Source organism: Solanum lycopersicum, chromosome 12, assembly GCF_036512215.1.
Source record: "Solanum lycopersicum chromosome 12, SLM_r2.1".
NCBI lineage: Eukaryota > Viridiplantae > Streptophyta > Magnoliopsida > Solanales > Solanaceae > Solanum > Solanum lycopersicum.
In genome coordinates this window covers 7,132,942-7,153,355 of record NC_090811.1, presented here as the reverse complement: position 1 = coordinate 7,153,355, position 20,414 = coordinate 7,132,942, and the positions used below count along the sequence as shown (strand labels likewise).

General features: G+C 35.5%; 2 protein-coding genes across 2 annotated transcripts; both read right to left on the bottom strand.

The window, feature by feature from the left end:
* Positions 1-2,370: 2,370 nt before the first annotated feature.
* Positions 2,371-3,948, bottom strand: LOC138340181 (uncharacterized). Its single transcript, XM_069291874.1, has 3 exons — positions 3,560-3,948; positions 3,012-3,328; positions 2,371-2,771 (listed from the first exon to the last, which is right to left on the bottom strand). Exons 1-3 carry the CDS (start codon positions 3,946-3,948, stop codon positions 2,371-2,373), a joined length of 1,107 nt encoding a protein of 368 aa, XP_069147975.1.
* Positions 3,949-9,392: 5,444 nt separating this feature from the next.
* Positions 9,393-12,823, bottom strand: LOC101255067 (metal tolerance protein 9). The gene is made up of 6 exons (XM_004251910.5): positions 12,544-12,823; positions 10,996-11,108; positions 10,645-10,890; positions 10,446-10,526; positions 10,117-10,347; positions 9,393-10,031 (listed from the first exon to the last, which is right to left on the bottom strand). Exons 1-6 carry the CDS (start codon positions 12,740-12,742, stop codon positions 9,687-9,689), a joined length of 1,215 nt encoding a protein of 404 aa, XP_004251958.1. The 5' UTR covers positions 12,743-12,823; the 3' UTR covers positions 9,393-9,686.
* Between the last annotated feature and the right edge of the window lie 7,591 nt (positions 12,824-20,414).

Genomic DNA, 20,414 nt, shown 5'->3' with positions numbered 1-20,414 from the left:
TCTTTCACGCCCCGAGCTACCCCCGAGACGCCGACACGGAACCTAGGACCACAAGTGATTCCAAGCTAACTCTGCTGGCATGATCATGAGCATACTAAAGATGATAAACTGTTGCGGAAGCTAAATCATACTTAAAATGAAAAGATGGGAAAAATCCATAATCTATAACTAAGATATTTGAAAACAATGAATTTAATACAAAAGAAATATTAACTCAATACTAAGCTGAATCTAACTATGTCTGAAAATAACCTCTAAACTAAACTAGAAATACTGAGACAAGCCCCAACTAAATTTAGCAAAAACTGAAACTAAATGACTAAAGACTGAAATGAAACTCATGATTGTTGTCCTCGGAGAATAAGAACTCACCACCGAATCTGCTGAACTGGAGATCGGGAAATCGATCTATGCGTGATCTGGATGCTGAGAACTTGAACCTACATCACGAGAAGATGTAGCGGACGTATGCGTCAGTACTTGAAAGTTACTGAGCATGTAGGATAGAGTAAAGCTGAAATTAAACATAACTGAACAAGCACAAAAACAAGTATAATAATTTGAACGTGATGTGCTAATTTCTGAGCTAACTGGATGCACTGACCAATTTATAATATGCTAAAACTGAATACTGAATATACTAGTAAATGGTCAATGCAGAGAGTCCGACTGAACCGTGAGAGCTACTAATAACCGTTAATAAATTCACATGAGCTAAATGTGGAATTCGATGTATACACCCCATCAAGAGGACCCAATATACCCTACCAAAGGTATAAAGACATGTTGGTGTAATCACTAAACTGATTGCCCACAGAGGGGACTTATAACCTACTCGACTAGTAATTCAGGGACTATTGGGTACGCTAAACCCTAGTCCAACTCGGTATTATGCTACTCCCAATGAATTTTGTAAATTAACTGATTATATCTGAATTTCTGTAAATACTGGATAGCTCGAAACTGAACATGCAAACTGAGAATGAAACAATTAACCTGGTAATTATGCATTTACAACTGAGGCATGTATATTTGAAGTGTCTGATATATATGACCTAGCATGTGTAATTCAAGAACTAAAGAAACACTAAGCTAGGGTTCTGAAATTCATGCGATAATCTGAGTAATAACATGATAATTTGATTTGGAACATATATTTAATAAATTAATGAAGTTATATCAAAGTTCTAGAAACTCTAGGTTTAATCATGATAAGAGAATCAAGAACTGACTGAATCTAAGGACCCAATGGGTGAAAGGAACCCGCTAGTGAAATCCCACATACCTGGTGATGAGATCCACGGAAAAATACTTAAGTTTCGGGTTAATACTGCTGGAGCTTGTATAGTTCTTGAACTAGGGTTCTTGAGCTTATTTTCTCCTCTCTTGCTTCTAATTTTCTAAGTTTTTATTTAATGATTTGACTTGGATATGTTTTATTTATGTTTCTAGGCTTAAACTGACTAAAATATGATGATTTAGGGTCAAAACAATATAACTTAGGGTTTAAACGGAGTGGGAAAGGTCAAAAAGACCCCTAGGAAGGTTGCTGTCGGGCCTCACGATGGCCAGGACTGACGGTTCATCGCGCGCCCGACGCCTCGTCGTTGGGTCTGTAGTAAGGGCCTGTTCGACAGGCCTTTACTAATATGAGCATAAATTTTCACTCGGAGGTATGATTTTATCAAGATTATTGGCTATGGAAAGATAATTGAATTATCTATCTGTGGGTAGGTCACGGGAGACCTAATTCATTTTGTTTTAAGAATTATGATCATTTTAAGTTGACCCAACTGCATTTCCCCTTAAGTGTCTGCAAATTTTCTACCTACGGACCGTAGGTCCACCTACGAACCATGCTGGTCATCCGTAGCTCTTGTCAGAGAGTGGTTGAAGGGAGTCTTGAACGACGGTCATGGACTGCAGACCGTCGTTAGACCTACGGACCGTAAGTTCGTCTGTCGTCCAAGAATTACCTATTTTTTCTAGGCTGAAATTTTTGGGAGTTTCTGATCCAATCGACCGTGGTGCAGGACGGACCGTTGTTCAGGATACGGTCCGTCGATGCCACCGTTGGTAGCACCTGAAGATTTTTCAGAAAAACTAATTTTTGATCTATTTTGGCTACGGGGTGTTACATTATCTCCCCTCCGGAACATTCGTCCTCGAATGAAGATTAAACTAGCTGAAATAGAGTTCTGAGTACATGCAATTACGTTAAAAATTGAAGTACAAACTGAGGGAACATGATTCTAAAACTGAATTTACACATTAATGACTGTAAAACTGAAGAGGAACTATTACCTCAAGCTGGAGTGGAATCGGAAGGAAAATGGTAACGATACTTTCTTTCATGGCTGCTTCTGCTTCCTAAGTAGCTCCCTCTACAGACTGACTCCTCCACAAAACCTTGACTGAAGCGACTTCTTTGTTTCTCAACCTTATAACTTGACGATCAAGAATCTCAACTGTTACATCCTCATAAGAAAGACTATCTTTCACCACCGCACTCTCTAATGACACTATAGAGGCTGGGTCAACCACGCACTTTTTCAAGAGTGAGATGTGGAAGACAAGATGCAGTGCTGCTAATTTTGCTGGCAACTCTAACTCATATTCCACCTTGCCAGTCCTTTTCAAGATCTTGTAAGGGCATACATATCTAGGACTAAGCTTCCCTTTCTTTCCAAATTTGATCACCCCTTTCATAGGTGAGACTTTTAGAAAAACCCAATCATCAACTTGGGACTCTAGTTCCTTTCTCCTTACATCTGCATAAGATTTCTGACGACTTTAGGCTGTCTTAAGTTTATCTCTAATGAGTTGCACTTTCTCCATAGCATAAAGGACTGAATCTGGCCCTATCAAAGCTGCTCCACCTACTTCAAACCAACCAACATGTGATCTACATCTACGCCCATATAAAGCCTCATAAGGGGCCATCTGAATGCTGGAATGGTTGCTATTATTGTAGGCAAAATCAATAAGAGGAAGGTGATCATCCCAACTACCTTTGAAATCGATCACACAAGCTCTCAACATATCCTCTAAGGTCCGAATGGTACGGTCTGTCTGCCCATCCGTCTGTGGATGAAATGTTGTACTAAGGTTAACTTGAGTACCACGACCTTTTTGAAATGACTTCCAGAAATGAGAGGTAAACTGAGGACCTCTATCTGAGATGATAGACAAAGCAACCCCATGCAACCTCACAATTTCAGTAAGGTAAATCTTGGCACAGTCCTCTGCCGAATATGTAGTCTTGACCGCCAAAAAGCGAGAAGACTTAGTCATCTTGTCGACTATGACCCAAATTGAGTCATGCTGTCTGCGAGTACGAGGTAACCCTGTGATGAAATTTGTATTGATCGAATCCCACTTCCAAGTAGGAATATTGATCTCTTGAGTCATATCTCCTAGTTTCTGATGTTCTACCTTGACTTGCTTGCAATTGGGGCACTTACTCACAAAGTCTGCTGTATCTCTCTTCATGCCATTCCACCAATAGACTTCCCGCAGATCGCGGTACATCTTAGTGACACCTGGATGAATAGAATACCTGGAATTATGAGCTTTTGCAAGATTACGCTGCCTCAACTCTCCCACATCAGAAACATACAATCTACCTTGGTAGCGAAGTACACCATCTCCCCCTTGGGAGAAAACCTCCACTCTCTGATTGTTGACTGCACCCTTTAGTTCAAGCAAGATCGGATCACTCTCTTGCTTTTCCTTAACCTCTACTACCAAAGACGATTCTGCCCCATTTTGAACTGATACACCGCTGTCTGATATGCTCATAAGGCGAACTCCCAAGCGAGCAAGCCTGTGAACAACCTTCACTAGCTTCTTTCTTTCTTCCTCAACATGGGTTACACTACCCTTAGATAATCTACTAAGAGCATCTGCTACTACATTAGCCTTACCCGGATGATAATGCACACTCATATCATAATCCTTAAGGAACTCTAACTATCTCATCTAACGAAGATTCAACTCTTTCTGGGTGAACACATACTGAAGGCTCTTATGATAGATGAACACATCTACATGAACACCATACAAGTAGTGTCTCCATATTTTGAGTGCAAACACCACTGCTGCAAGCTCGAGGTCATGAGTTGGATAGTTCTTTTCATGCACCTTAAGCTGTGTAGAGGCATAAGCTATAATCTTATCTCTTTGCATCAACACACAACCAAGGCCAACTTTGGATGCTTCGTAATAGATCACAGAACCATCTGAACCCTCTGGTAGAGTCAAGACAGAAGTTCTAGTCAATCTAGTTTTCAATTCTGCGAAGCTTTTGTCACAATCATCTGACCATTGAAACTTGACCATCTTATGAGTCAACCTAGTCAATGGTGAGGCTATGGATAAAAATCCTTCCACGAACCTTCTGTAATAACCCGGTAGACCTAAGAAACTTCTGATATCTGTAGCAGAGGTAGGTCTGGGCCATTGTTTCACTGCTTCTATATTTTGTGAATCTATGCGTATCCCTTCGCTAGATACAATATGACCAAGGAAAGCAACAAATTGCAACCAAAACTCACATTTACTAAACTTAGTGAATAACTGGCGATCTTTGAGATTCTGCAAAACAACTCTCTAATGACTTGCATATCTTCCTCACTCCTAGAGTAAATGATGATATCATCAATGAAGACGATAACGAACAAGTCTAAGTACTGTTTGAACACTTTGTTCATCAAATCCATGAAAGTTGCAGGAGCATTGGTTAGTCTAAAGGACATAACTACAAATTCATAATGACCATACCGAGTTCTGAAGGTTGTTTTCGGAATGTCACTATCTCTTAATGAGATGATGATAACTCGATTTGAGGTCTATCTTTGAGAAATGACTAGCACCCTGAAGTTGATCAAACAAGTCATCAATCCTGGGGATGGGATACTTATTCTTGATTGTGACCTTGTTCAACTGTCTATTGTCAATGCACATTCTGAGAGAACCATCTTTCTTCTTTACAAACAATACTGCTGCACCCCATGGTGAAATACTAGGTCTGATGAAACCCTTATCTAGAAGGTCTTTCAACTACTCTTTCAATTCCTTAAGCTCTGCTGTAGACATTCTGTAAGGAGGAATAGAAATAGGCTGGGTATCTGGAAGAAGATTAATTCCAAAGTCATTTCCCTTTCGGGAGGAACCTCGGGAAGATCTTTTGGAAATACTTCTGGAAATTCACAGACTAATGTAACTGACTCAAGAGATGGGGTTTCAAGGCTAGAATCCTTAACCCGAACTAGATGATAGAGATAACCCTTAGATATCATCTTTTTGTCCTTAAGGTAAGAAATAAATCGACCCAAAGGCGCTAGGCTACTATCCTTCCATTCTAAGATTGGTTCGTCTGAAAAATGAAAACGAACAATCCTAGTTCTACAATCGACTGAGGCATAACATAAATGTAACCAATCCATGCCTTGAATGACATCGAAGTCTACCATTTCTAACTCTACTAGATCTTTTGAGGTTACTTTCTTAGAGACTATGATAGGGCAATTTTTGTAGTTGGGTCACCGACTAGAGTAGAGACTTAGAAAAGTCCTGAGAGATTTTCTGGAATGACATTGAATTGGACTGCCATATTGAGTTACAAAAGGCAAAGTCATCTCGGTTGTCTTTCCACTGAGTGAACCATATGTGAGTCACATCCTTGAGTTTGTAGGATGCCAATCTCACCTATCACTACCAGTTACTGACATCACACAAAATATTTTCTTGACTTCATCAATGAAATTCTGTGGGTCCTTACCAACATGGGACCCTAAAAACTTAGGCGGATTCATCCTAACAAAATTACAAACTATGGCTGCCACTAATCGGTCATTTCTTTTAGTAGGAACTAGAACTTACTTATTATTCTGGTTGGTCATACTCTGAGCCAAAAGCTGAATTGGCGTTCAGAAACTCTACATTTTAACTTTCTTATCTGGTACTAGAGGAACTATGTTAGCATTACGTGCATTAGCATTCCATGCCTAAGCTCTACGAAAAAGCATGATCTTAAGCGCTCAACATCGAGTTAGAATAGAATTAGATTATACCTTACGCATGATAAGAGTAACAAGAAGGTGAAGTTTTTCCTAAAACACTTCATAGCCTCCCTCTCATTAGATGTGGTGCACTTCACACCCATGAAAATGACTCTACTCAGTGCGGCTTTTTCAGACATCCTAGGATCTTGAACATTGTTCTCTGATACTAAGTTTTGTCACGCCCCGAGCTACCCCCGAGATGCAGACACGGAACCTAGGACCACAAATTATCCCAAGCTAACCCTGCTGGCATGATCATGAGCATACTAAAGATAATAAACTGTTGCGGAAGCTAAATCATACTTAAAATGAAAAGATGAGGAATACCCATATTCTATAACTGAGATATTTGAAAACAATGAGTTTAATACAAAAGAAATATTAACTCAATACTAAGATGAATCTAACTATGTCTGAAAATAGCCTCTAAACTAGACTAGAAATACTGGGACAAGCCCCAACTAAAATTAGCAAAAACTGAAACTAAATGACTAAAAACTGAAAAGAAACTCATGACTGTTGTCCTCGGAGAATGAGGACTCACCACTGAATCTGCTGAAATGGAGATCGGGAAATTAATCTATGCGTGATCCGGATGCTGAGAACCTGAACCTACATCACGAGAAGATGTAGCGCACGTATGCGTCAGTATTTGAAAGTTACAGAGCATGTAGGATAGAGTAAAGCTGAAATAAAACATAACTGAACAAGCACAAAAACTAGTATAATAATCTAAACGTGATGTGCTGATTTTTGAGCTAACTGGATGCAATGACCAATTTATAACATGCTGAAACTTAATACCGAATATACTGATAAATGGTCAATGCAGAGAGTCTAACTAAACTGTGGGAGCTACTAATAATCGATAATAAAATCACATTAGCTAAATGTGGAGTCCGACGTAGACGCCTCATCGAGAGGACCCAATATACCCTGCCAAAGGTATTAAGGCATGCTGGTGTGATCACTAAACGGATTGCCCACAGAGGGGACTTACAACCTACTCGGCTAGTAGTTCTGGGACTATTGGGTACGCTAAACCCTAGTCCAACTCGGTATTATGCTACTCCCAATGAATTCTGTAAATTAACTGATTATATCTGAATTTCTGTAAATACAAGATAGCTCGAAACTGAACATGCAAACTGAGAATGGAACAATTAATCTGGTAATTATGCATTTATAACTGAGGCATGTATATCTGAAGTGTCTGAAATATATGACCTAGCATGTGTAATTCAAGAACTAAAGAAATACAAATCCAGGGTTCTGAAATTCATGCGATAATCTGAGTAATAACATGATAATCTGATTTGGAACATATATTTAATAGATTCATGAAGTTATATCAACGTTCTAGAAACCCTAGGTTTAATCATGATAAGATAAGGACCCAATGGTGAAAGGAACCCACTAGTGAAATCCCACATATCTGGTGATGAGATCCACGAAAAAATACTTAAGTTTCGGGGTTGAAACTGCTGGAGCTTATGGTGTTCTTGAACAAGGGTTCTTGAGCTTATTTTCTCCTTTCTTGCTTCTAATTTTCTAAGTTTTTATTTAATGATTTGACTTGGATATGTTTTAATTGTGTTTCTAGGCTTAAACTGACTAAAATCTGAAGATTTAGGGTCAAAACGACACAACTTAGGGCTTAAACGGAGTGGGAAAGGTCAAAAAGACCCCTGGGAAGGTTGCTGTCGGGCCTCACGATGGCCAGGACTGACGGTCCGTCGCGCGCTCGACACCCCGTCGTTGGGTCCGTCGTGCGCCCGACACCCCGTCGTTGGGTCCGTCATGAGGGCCTGCTTGACAAGCCTTTACTAAAATGGGCATAACTTTTTACTCGGAGGTCTGATTTTATCAAGATTATTGGCTATGGAAAGATAATTGAATTATCTATCTGTGGGTAGGTCATGGGAGACCTAATTCATTTTGTTCCAAGAGTTATGATCATTTTAAGTTGACCCAACTACATTTCTCCTTAACTAGCTGCAAATTTTCTACCTACGGACCGTAGGTCTATCTACGAACCATGCTGGTCATCCGTAGCTCTTGTCAGAGAGTGGTTGAAGGGATTCTTGATGGACGATCACGGACTTCGGACCGTCGTTTGACCTACGGACCATAAGTCCGTCCGTCGTCCAAGACTTAACCAATTTTTTCTAGGCTTAAATTTTTAGGAGTTTCTGATCCCATCGACGGTTGTGCAGGACGGACCGTGGTTCAGGATACGGTCCGTCGATGCCACCGTTGGTAGCACTTGCAGATTTTTCAGAAAAACTAATTTTTGATCTGTTTTGGCTATAGGGTGTTACAATGTCCAATCATGTTAATTTCCTTTCCATTAGCTATTGTAATATAATTCAAATAATTATCATTCTTTTCAGGTATAAGATTATTTTCTAAAGGCTAACTCCTCGAAATTAGAGAAATAGGTCCATTTTGTTGCCCTTCTCCACTTAACGATATATGAATTGGTTCACTGGCAAGTAGGCGGACAACACTGTAAAGCAGATAACTTTACTTGATTCCCCAGGTCACCATAGAAATTAGAATGGAAGGACATCCAAGGTAAAGTTAGAAGAAGAAACAACTTAAAATTGTAAAGGGAAAAACTTTTAAATTGAAGGTAAATATGAAACAACTTAGAATTGTGGAGGAAAAATAGCTAACTGAAAAGAGTACAAAACGTTACTCCCTAACGTTGTAGGAGAAAAATATTACGGTAAGTAACATATATAATGGTTTAGTTTTGTCTATATTTAGATGATGCATATTAACGTATATAATGACGTATATATGCATCATCAAAATTTGAATATCGAATGATGTCTATACATGAATTTACAACATGCAATATAGTTGAATAAAATAAATGGCTAAAACTGAAATACCAACTTATATCAAAAAACTCTGAAGACACATTGAATTAAAGTCAATTGAATAGTTAAAATAATATTATTCTGCTGAAAAGTTGGGGCATGTTCTAAAAGGCCGTTTGGATTGACTTATTGCTTTTGGTTTAAAAGTCAAATCCATTAGTTATTTTATCAAAAGTCTACACAAGTGCATAAAATTCATTTTACTTTAAAAACACATAAAATAAGTCAATTCAAACAGACTGAAACAAGATATTTGAATATATGAAATTGAGAAGAGAAAAATGTAAAATAGTAGTATGCAAGTTGCTTTAAAATACTTTCATCTTCTAATAATATAATATAAAATTGTTTCTACAACTTAAATTGAAAACATGTCTAGCACTGTAAATATGAGAAATCATCATATCTATAAATGCATAACTAATTACATCAGTTCAGATTTTAAAAATGTAGAGATATGATCTTTAAGTGAGAGTTTCTTACATTTGACAGAGCTCATAATTTCCAATTTATAATAATCTCAATTGGGAGAGTTTCCCTATACTATTAAGCCTTTGGGGATTAAAAAAGCAACCAAATAGTGGTGTTCTCAAATCCCATGATTTATGAGATTTGAATTAGAGGATTCATATTTTCTAGTACGTGTTGATTCTTGATCCCAATTATTCATCAAATAACCAATTCAATTCAGTAAACATACAAACAGCTGAAATCAGAAGACAGATTGAAAATACTATGTTCTAGTGTTGTGTTCTATCTTGTGAGTGATGTCGAAGTCTATATGAACGAAAGCTCGTTCAACTTGAACAAGTTTCTCCAGCTTTTCCTGTAGTGTTTCACCAATATTATGTGCCTGGTTGAGAAACATATCCTCTGGCAACACTATATCAACCTCCACAAAATATTGTGTCCCAAAAGTATATGCTCTCACTGTGTCAATATGTTTGATCCTTTCGTGGTGATTCCATACTAGATAGGTTAACTTTGCAAGGAAATCAGGTGGAGCTGTTCTTCCAATAAGTGCCCATACGTTTTCCAGCACCGTCCTTGCCCACGTGCTCATCGTGTAAAGTGCTATCTGAAAAAGCACACAACAACAAAGGTTACTTACTATTGCTTTTAGGCATCCACAAGTCACTCACTCTACTTGATTATGAACTCACAATGATAGCTCCTGTAGGATCAATCCACCAGTAAAAGTGGATGGCTAAGACTGCTGTCGCTAATCCAATGGAGTTGGTTATTACATCAAAGAAATGGTCTTGAGCATAGGCTCTTACGATTTCATTTTTGAATCTTCGGCAGTAAACCATAAGGACAAACTTTATCACAGTTACAGAAACCATAATTCCAATCATCCATTTTTCTTTCTCAGGGTCCCTATCAGGATGAGACTGATTTTGAATAAATCCATGTTAGTTCTACAATCCACTACTAATATTGCAGTAAATCAGAAATCACAAACACAGAGGATTAGAACCAAGTTACATACCTTAGTTATGAGTTGTCTACCAGATTCAAACAATATTTGTAGTCCTAGGGTCGCCATTATGGATGCAAACACAACTAGACCCTGAAAATCAGATCATATATATAAGAATGCATTTATCAAAATTGTTCTGTATATAACAGATAATTCCCTACACGAATGCAGGACAATCCGACATGTAATGTTGCAGTGACAAGCTTACCACTGGCTGCATTCTCTTTTTTCCAATTGGATAGAGGTACTGGTTTGGGGATTTCATTGCATTAGAAGTGAACCACAGAATAAATCCAGATAAGAGATCTAATAGGGAGTCCAGAGTTGACGAAATTACAGCCAGTGATCTGCTGTCAATAGACGCGTATACTTTAGCTATGAAAAGAACCATATTTGCTATGTTTGACGCATGAATCGCTATCCTTTCACCCTTAGCTAGTTGCTTCAATTCATCCTGGAAAAAAATTATTTGTAGATAGTAAGAAATACATCAGATATCAAGATTCAAGAAACCTAAGAATTCGACTGTCATTTCTAGAAAAATGTTGAATAGACTAACCTCAGTAAGATTTCCAGGTAAATAACCACATTCATTAATTGTGTCCATCTCATTGAATCCCTCAAGCAGCTTTTCTTGCTTTTTGTAGTATTCAACAACTTTTCTCTGATTCCCTGTACGCGATAAACAGATTCCCTGACGTAGTCACCTTGAGTTTGATCATCAAACACACTGAGTTTGGTTATCTCAAATTCGCTATTTAACTTTTAAGTAAGACTAGTAGTCGAATATTACTCTTGGAGTTGTTTGTTCTTCAATTTCTGTTACTATTTATTGTTCCTTTCACATTATTATATTGTAGCTACTATTCCTGACTTGCTTCGATATACGTTGTCCTTGAGTTGAGGGTCTATCAGAAACAAACATTCCATCTCCCAAAGTAGGAGAACGTCTCTATACACGTTACCCTCCCCAGACCTCACTCGTTTGAGTATGTTATATTCGTTGAAAGATATGTTTCGGACCTATTAGCCTAAACAAGCAGAACATCTAGTGATGAAACATCTCAAATAAACTGAAAATAAGTAACTTCACAAATAAATCCTCAACCTCCTTGTATAATTTCAACGTATTCTTAACTATAAACAGAGTAAAAATGAGAGGACCTCAAAATCTAGAGCTGCAGATTAAAAAATCTCTAACAAAACAGAACACATCTTATTTTATCACAATTTCTAAAAAAAACTCCATTTAAAAAAGTTACAAAAATCTCCTCTCGGATATAATCCTCTCCACTCTCGGATACATCTCTATCCTCTCGATCCCTCAGATACATCCTTCCTATTAAGTAACGTATTCATTTGCAATCGATGAGCTATGTATCTGCAGGCTCTACATGTATCCGAAATCCAATACATTTGAGAAATTATTGTAATTTGGGGAAGAATAGTGACAAAATGTAAGTAGCTCTTTAACACTATGAGATTTATGTAATTTATTAAAACATGGTATAGTCAAAGGGGAAAAAGTGCCACGTGAAAGAAGAAAAATAGCAAAAGGCATAAAAGAGAAAAAGGAAAACGACTCAAATATGCCATTAAATTTTGAGAAAAAAAATTCATTTATGTCATGTGTTAAAAATTTGACTCAATCTACCATTTCTATTTGAAAATAGTTCATCTATGCCATTATTTAGGTTTAGGTTATTTCCAGTGTGTTACATAGTTAACATCTTCTGAGCACATGAGGATATACTTTAGAAATGCAACTATCAATAAATTAATTTAATTGTCAACACAAAGAGCAGGTAGAACATAAATATAATAACGCTCAACAGGCATTTTATGTGAGATGATTGAGTCAAATTATCTAATTTTTACTATGAATTCAAATATAAGATTTACATATGAAGAAAATATAACACAAGTCATAACAATTAATAGTTTCTCTCTTAATAACATGTCACAATATATTTAACAAAATTTGTGTAAGAGTGGTACTTTGATATATATCAAAGTGTGCAGTATTTTTAAATTTCATATTCAACCAAACAAAGTATATTGATCAAAATGCATGTAGTATTTGAAAAGGGAAGTGAGGAGGTATTACTGAAAGCGCGAAGTAGATGAAGGAAATTGAAAGAATGATGATCATAAGAGCGGTGTTGAGGAAGATGGAAGTCACTCGTGTTGAGTTTCCATGTCGACCCTAACGACATGGAGTGATCAACAACCGATTGAGCAGCGGGAGACAATAACTCCGTCCTAAAACTATCACTACCACCATTACTACGACTGATGATCGACATGAATTAATTTAGATGAATTGCTATAGTTATGATCTTAATTGAAGACTTTTTATATTTATTACATGTAGAACACTTAAAGTTGTTTATTAGGAGAACACACACGGCATGAATATGGGCGTAATGGGAATACAAAGGATTCCGTACCACTTATAATTAAAAAACCACAAAACAGGCCTACAACATGCACTCCCCCCCCCCCCCCCCCCTCTTCTACGTAAGTCTAAAACACCATTTTTTTTACTTGACATCCTATGTGGCATACACTGTTGGGATATACTATTAACCATGTTGGGATATACTATTAACCATGTGGTTAAGGTATAGTATTTTATTTAATTCATTGTAAAGATTATTTATTTTGTTTTATTTGTTATAATAAAGTCTTTATTTGAATATATCTTTATGTTTATATATGTGTCCTTTACTTATCTAGTAGACGATTTTGTGTAAAGATTAAAATTGTTGGTTCTTATAAGTTATATATAATTGTTCACAATTAAAGATGAGGAAGAACAAATATATGTAGCACAAGATTGAAAATGATTCGATCTTAATTATGAAAATGACAAAATTTCAACTTGTGTGACGATCCGAGTCTACACCTCAAAGGAGAAATGGTCCAATAAACCATAAGTGATACCAAACTAACCCTTGACATTGTTATCCATCCCATTTTTTAGTCAACTTTAGCTATTCAATTGGTACAAACAATTGTTAAAAAGGAATAGTAATTGGAGTTGAAAATAAAAGATTTGGTGGTTGACCAATTGGTAAGATTTGCAACAATTCTTGACTTTGCTGTATTTACATATGTCATTAGTGAAATAGGCATGGTTTGATCCTTCTATAAATAGAGCATTCTTGTTCATTTGTAGAATAAACCAAGTTAGAGAGAAAAACTATTATTGAGAGCAAAGTGAGGTATTCTATAGACTATACAAGAAAATAGCCTGTGAAGAAAAATAGAGTGTGAGCGATATTTTAGTACGGAAACCAAAAGAGTGTTGTTCCTTTTGAGTATGTAGTAGTCACTTTGAGTATTGTATTCGTGACTACACAGTGTAAAATTCTTTACTATAGTAATATCAATTGCTCCTCTTGGTCCGTGTTTTTTTCCCTTATTCAGAAGGGTTTCCACATAAAATTCTTGGTGTCGTTTATTTTCCATTTTATTTTCATTACTTTTACCATATATATTTTTGTGCTCGTCCGCGTTTTCCAAACAGGCATAGCATATATGAGTACATCACATGAAACTCAAGCGAAAGCTATAAACTATATAACTAAATAAAGTTCAAGAATAAGTCTATTTCAACTGAATACTAATATCTGAAAGCCTCTAAACTGAATGAGATATTTCTCCTAGGAAAGACCTCAGATTTCTTGAAATTTACGCAATTGAAGTGAATAAAATCTATTGGCTCATAATTAACTTAAGTCCTCTCAATGTGAGGAAGAATCACCATAATGTTGAAAGTAGAGAAACTTAGTGGAACGTTTTCATGAATCAAGGTGCTAAAATATATATGTCGTAAAACGATGTAGCGCGAGATAGAATCAACTATATCTTTTACCATAAAGAGATAGATGAGACCTCCTTGGGGACCGAACATTAATGGTTCTTGAGTGTTGGCCATGTCTAGAATATAGGCTCGGATCATGATAGAGTTAATTAAAGAGGAGGATAAATGTGTTTGTTCAGATATGGGGGATCAAATGACTTTGTTTTTGCTTGTTAATTTTTTGCCTTCACATTGGTTCCTATTTACAGAAAATTGGATTTTTGAAATTTATAAAAAGTTTGAATTTTAAGATTCATAGCCGTTATTAATAGCTATATCTTTAGCAAGAAACTAAATGGAATTGAACAATATATCAAGTTACATGCTATCACATTTAAACGTATGTAGTTTATGGCTCCGATCTGATGACCATTTTAATTAGTCAAATATTTCTTATTAGGAAAATTATTTTGTGTTGTCTAAATTCAAGTAAGTTCTTTCCGCAAAAAGATTACATAAAGTATAACAAATAGAATTTATTACTCATTAAGGCAAAAAAGAAATTATACAATTTGATTTATGAAAGTACAAAATTAAAGTTTGAAATAAACGACCCTTTTATTTCTTGGTTACGAATTTTGTAATATCAATTTCAACAATATTTGTATGTGTAAAATTAATAAACAATTTCATGATTACCATTTAAAAAATACAAAGTGTATAATTATAGGTTGCAGCCCTTCTAGAAGCATATTATTACTAGTATTTTTATTTATCTAATTTTGGAAGAAATCATGTTTAGTATAGAATTTATTTTTTGAATAAGTATATTTTTTATTTTATTAATGATGGATATTCACCAACAAGCAACTTGACACACATTGAATTTTTTTTTTCTAAATTGATTTTGAGACATACAAATATAAATTATTCGACAAAATACTAATTAGAACATTGTTTTTAATATTGCAGGACATTAAGAAGAATATTTTATTCATTTTAAGGAAAAACTCAAGCACAAGATAAATTAACAATAATTTACCTTGTTTTTTATTAAATGAAATATACATTTTTTGAGTATAAGTAAAAATAGAAGAACGAACAACGTTCACATATGTAATGTAAAAAAAATCACAATTTGAACCATGTTGAATCTTCTATATATATATTTTGTTAATCCTATAAGTAAATTTAGTTTTTGTTGAACAATGTTCTATATATATATATATATATATATATATATATATATATATATATATATATATATATATATATATATATATATATATATATATATATATATATATATTCTTTTAAAATAAATCTTCTTCCTAATTAAAATATTATTAAAGAATACTATTATGTTTTCTCTCTTTTATTTATTTATTTTTTATGTATTTTTATTTTTATTTTTTTTATTTTTTTGCATCCAGGGCCCCGGCCCCAGCTCAGCTGGAGAGGCCTAGTCTGATCTAAGAAGTGCTAATTCGGTTTGGATAGACTTCATTCAAGAAAAATCACTTAAACAAATAAAAATGTAGAAAATATTTTTTTCTTCTTAATTTCATTTTATCAATTAAAATAGAATAACTTCATGTACCCTTTCGACATATAATGTATGTCATATGTATAAGATTATAGTATATGTTAGTGAAAACTTACAAGATAACAAAAATACAAGATTACAACTGAAAAATGAAATGAAGAATAAATCTCTTCAGGCTGAGGCGCGGATATCTCGCTCTTTTTAAGGAGATTCAAGCCCACTGCACTAAATATTTTCACCAGTCCAGCAGAAATCCTGTTTGACTTGTCCCCCTCCAGGATACAACAACCTTCAAAAAGTATAACTCAACAACTTTGGACAAGAGTTGAGTCCAAAGCTCCACAAAAAGAACACCTCCCTTCAACTAATAAGAACTCTCTTTTTTAAGTAACTCTTTCATTCTATGTTTTCTCTTGTGTATTGTGTATAAATCAAATTAAGACCAACACTATTTATACTAGTAGAAGTCTTCCTAGCAATGAATAAGAAGATAAATGGTGTAGTAAATAGTGAAGGTAAATGCCATAGGAGTTACATAAATTACATAGGTTACAAAAAGTAATGGAGAAAGAATAATGAAGGATAATCAAAGTAGGCACTAATTCCATCAATGGCATTTGCATCTGTTGCAAAATTGAAGTGCATGTGGCACTAACTTCTAATGGAATAATGCAACAGTTAGTCACTCCAACGGCCATATATGAGAAGTCCTCGACGGGCAGTAGATAATGCACTTAATTCTACGGGTATTAAGATACAAATTAATAATTAAAAGAATATTGAAATATTCAGAATTCTAACAATCCTCCGCTCATTTTAATATTAGATAAAAGAGTCCATCAGCTAAAGCAAGACTACTATGCATAATGAAGGTGTGCTCTGCATTGAACCTCCACCTATTGAAACAATAATTTTTACTCCAGAGTCGTAGCGGTCTTAGACTTGAAATTGTTGTGATGAAAAGATGAAAACAAAAATCTAACAATAAAGAACACCAAGTTTAAAGTGGAAGAATCCTTAAATTCAAAGGTAACCACCACGGGATCGACAAGATACGAATTGATTCACTATACCAATAAAAGAGTTACAAATATTCTTCTAATGATTACACAACAAGTGCCAAAAGAGAACAAACAATAGTTATACCAACAAAAGATAAATAGAAAGAAACACCACCCATACCCAGCTTCTGTTCAGGACCTAAGACAGGATCTTTTTGACCTCCGAATCCAATCTCTAGCGTTCAAATCAACCACCAAGATGTCACAAACACTCAGTCCAAATTTCAGCCCGATCTAACGGTTAGTAAATCAGAAAATACGATCTACACGTTGCTGGTCGAAGAAAAAGACTGCAGCAACAAAACTCTTTTCTTTCTCTCTTTTTGCTTGTTGAAAGCTATCTCAAAAATCTCTCTTATGTTCTAATGTCTTTCAAAGACAATACCAATGAGCAATTGATTATTCTCTCAAGATCATCCTCTATTTATTGAATTGTGCTTTTCCTTACAAAGCCAAAACCAACTACAAATAGGATTACAATTCCAATCCTTTTCCTAATAGAATTGGAAACCAAATAAAAACAATAATTCCAATCCTTTTCCAAGTAGGATTAGGCCATGGGTCTTTGGCTGGAACATGAGCAATATCCCAACAAACTCCCCCTCCAGCCAAGTGGCCAAATGGACTTCAAGTAGAGGAACTTTTGACAGGCTTCCTGCCTGCCACACTTCTACAAAACTCATGATTGTCTACAATGAGTTCTTTCCACTTATCTCTATGAGTATCTAACATGACTTCATCATAACCTTCAGGTTCTCTCATATTAGTCAATAGAATATACTCATCATGAGAATAACGTGTTGAACTTCGCTTCTCTCTAGTAGATCTTCTACAAGAGGCTTCTGGAGCATCCAAAGCGGTCATCCCAACATGAGTTGGTTGATTGTAAACCACAACATCATCAGTAGGAACACCTATATGTTCTACACTCTAATCATATCTTGATCATTACCTTATGTTCCCTCATGTGCAGAAGATGTATCAATAATAGAAATAAGATCAACATCAACTAAGCTCTCATCAGTATGAGAATCTAGTTTCTCAATCTTGTCAATATCTTCAATCGTTTGATCTTCAAAGAACACACCATCACGACTTCTAATGAGTTTCTTATCAATTGGATCTTAAAAGCGATACCAAACTCATCTTGACCATAACCAATGAGGATACATTGCTTAGTTTTAACATTCAATTTTGACCTCTCATCTTTTGGAACATGCACACAAGCTTTACACCCAAACACTTTCAAGTGATCATAAGAAACATCCTTATGTTCATCCTCTCTGTCAAACCATTTATTTGAGGAGTCTTTGGAGGAGTCTTTTGATGACGAATTCCTTGCGATTTGCAATAGTCATCAAAGGGACCAATATACTCACCACCATTATCAGTGCGAGTACATTTTAATTTCTTTCCCGATTGTCTCTCAGATAAGGCTTGAAACTGTTTAAACACATCAAGCACTTGATCATTGGATTTTAAAGGATATACCCAAATATTTCGAGAATGATCATTAATGAAAGTAGAAAAGTAAAGTGCACCACCTTTTGACTTCAGTTTGAAAGGACCACACAAATATGAGTGTACTAGCTCCAATAACTGAGACTTTCTTGAAGGAGGATTACTATGAAAAGAAACTTTTTTTTGTTTCCTTGCTAAGCAATGAACACATATTTTCACCTTTGCTTGTTTCATACTAGCAAGAAAATTCTTCTTAGCCAAATAGGTGATCCCCCTCTCGCTCATATGACTAATCCTCTTGTGCCAAAATTCTGTTAAAGTTTCGCTCTCCACCAAATTTATAGAGTCACCAAGAACCGATCCTTGTGTCACGTATAAATTTGAATGTTTTCTTTCTCGAGCTAAAATCAGTGAGCCTTTGGTGAGCTTCCATTGGCCATTGCACAAATCATTATGATAGCCATCATCATCTAGTTGTCCTACAGAGATCAAATTTATTGGAATATCTGGAGCATGCTTGACATTCTGAAGGACTAACGTTGAACCAATATTGGTTTTCAAACAAACAGTGTCAACACCAAACACCTTAACTTCACCAGCATTACCCATCTTTAACACCTCAGAGTTAACAGAAGTATAAGATGAAAAGAAGTCTTTTCTTGGTGTGACATGTGATGTGGCTCCAGAATCTACTATCCAACTTGTATCTTGAGATACAAAATTGATGACGTCTTTATCACAAGCAAAGAGAAGGTCATCTTGGACAAGAACAACAACATTATTTCGTTGTTTTCTTCCTTCTTCCCTTCTTTAAGATCTTGCTACAATTGTTTACAAAATCTTTTACTATGTCCTTGCTTTCCACAATGATAACATATAATATTTGTATTCTTGAATTTTGACTTGCTTCTGCTTTTACCTGTACTCCTTGGATCTCTTGTCTTATGTCTCCCTCGATCTTCTGTATATAGAACATCTAAATGTGAAGATGTGTCTTGAGATTTTCTTCTAACCTCTTCATTAAACACATCACTATTTGCATATTTCATAGTCACCTTTTCACCAGTGGCAGAATTTGTTAAAGAAACACGAAGATTTTCCCAAGAATCCGGTAGAGTATTAAGAAGCCAAAGTCCTTGTATTTCATCATCAAAATTCACACCCATTCCTGATAGCTGATCAAGAATACCCTGAAAATCATTTATATGATCAAGAATAAGACTGCCCTCCTTGTATTTAAAGGTCATCAATTGCTTTAACAAGAACAACTTGTTATTGCCAGTTTTTTGAAACGTAAATCGTCTCCAACTTTTCCCACAATATTCTAGCATGTGTCTCATTCACAATATGGTTGCGAACATTATATTCAACTCATTGTCTTATATATCCATATACTTGTTGGTGCTCAAATTCCCAATTTTTATTGGTCACATTCTCGGGTTTATGAGGAGAAAAAATCGGAAGATGCATCTTCTTCACGAACAATAGATCTTTCATCTTGCTTTTTTATATGTTGTAGTTTCTTCCATTTAGACATACCATCTTGCTCATATTCCCCTCCATATAAATAACCTTAGCTCTGATACCAGTTGTTAGGACCGAACTACGTTAAAAAATAGCTAGATACATAAGCTAATCAAACTCAATAAGAAGACAACGGAAAATATACCAAAAGACACAAAGATTTAACGTGGTTCGGTCCTAACAACTGGTATCAGAGCAAAGGTTATCTATATGGAGGGTAATATGAGCAAGATGGTATGTCTAAACGGAAGAAAATACAACATATGGAAAAGCAAGATGAAAGATCTATTGTTCGTGAAGAAGATACATATTCCATTTTTTTCTGCTCATATACCTGAGAATGTGACCGATAAAAATTGGGAATTTGAGTACCAACAAGTATGTGGATTTATGAGACAATGGGTTGAAGATAATGTTCGTAACCATATTGTGAATGAGGCACATGATAGAACATTATGGGAAAAGTTGGAGACGCTTTACTCTTCAAAAACTGGCAATAACAAGTTGTTCTTGTTAAAGCAATTGATGACCTTTAAATACAATGAAGGAAGTCCTATTCTTTATCATATAAAAGATTT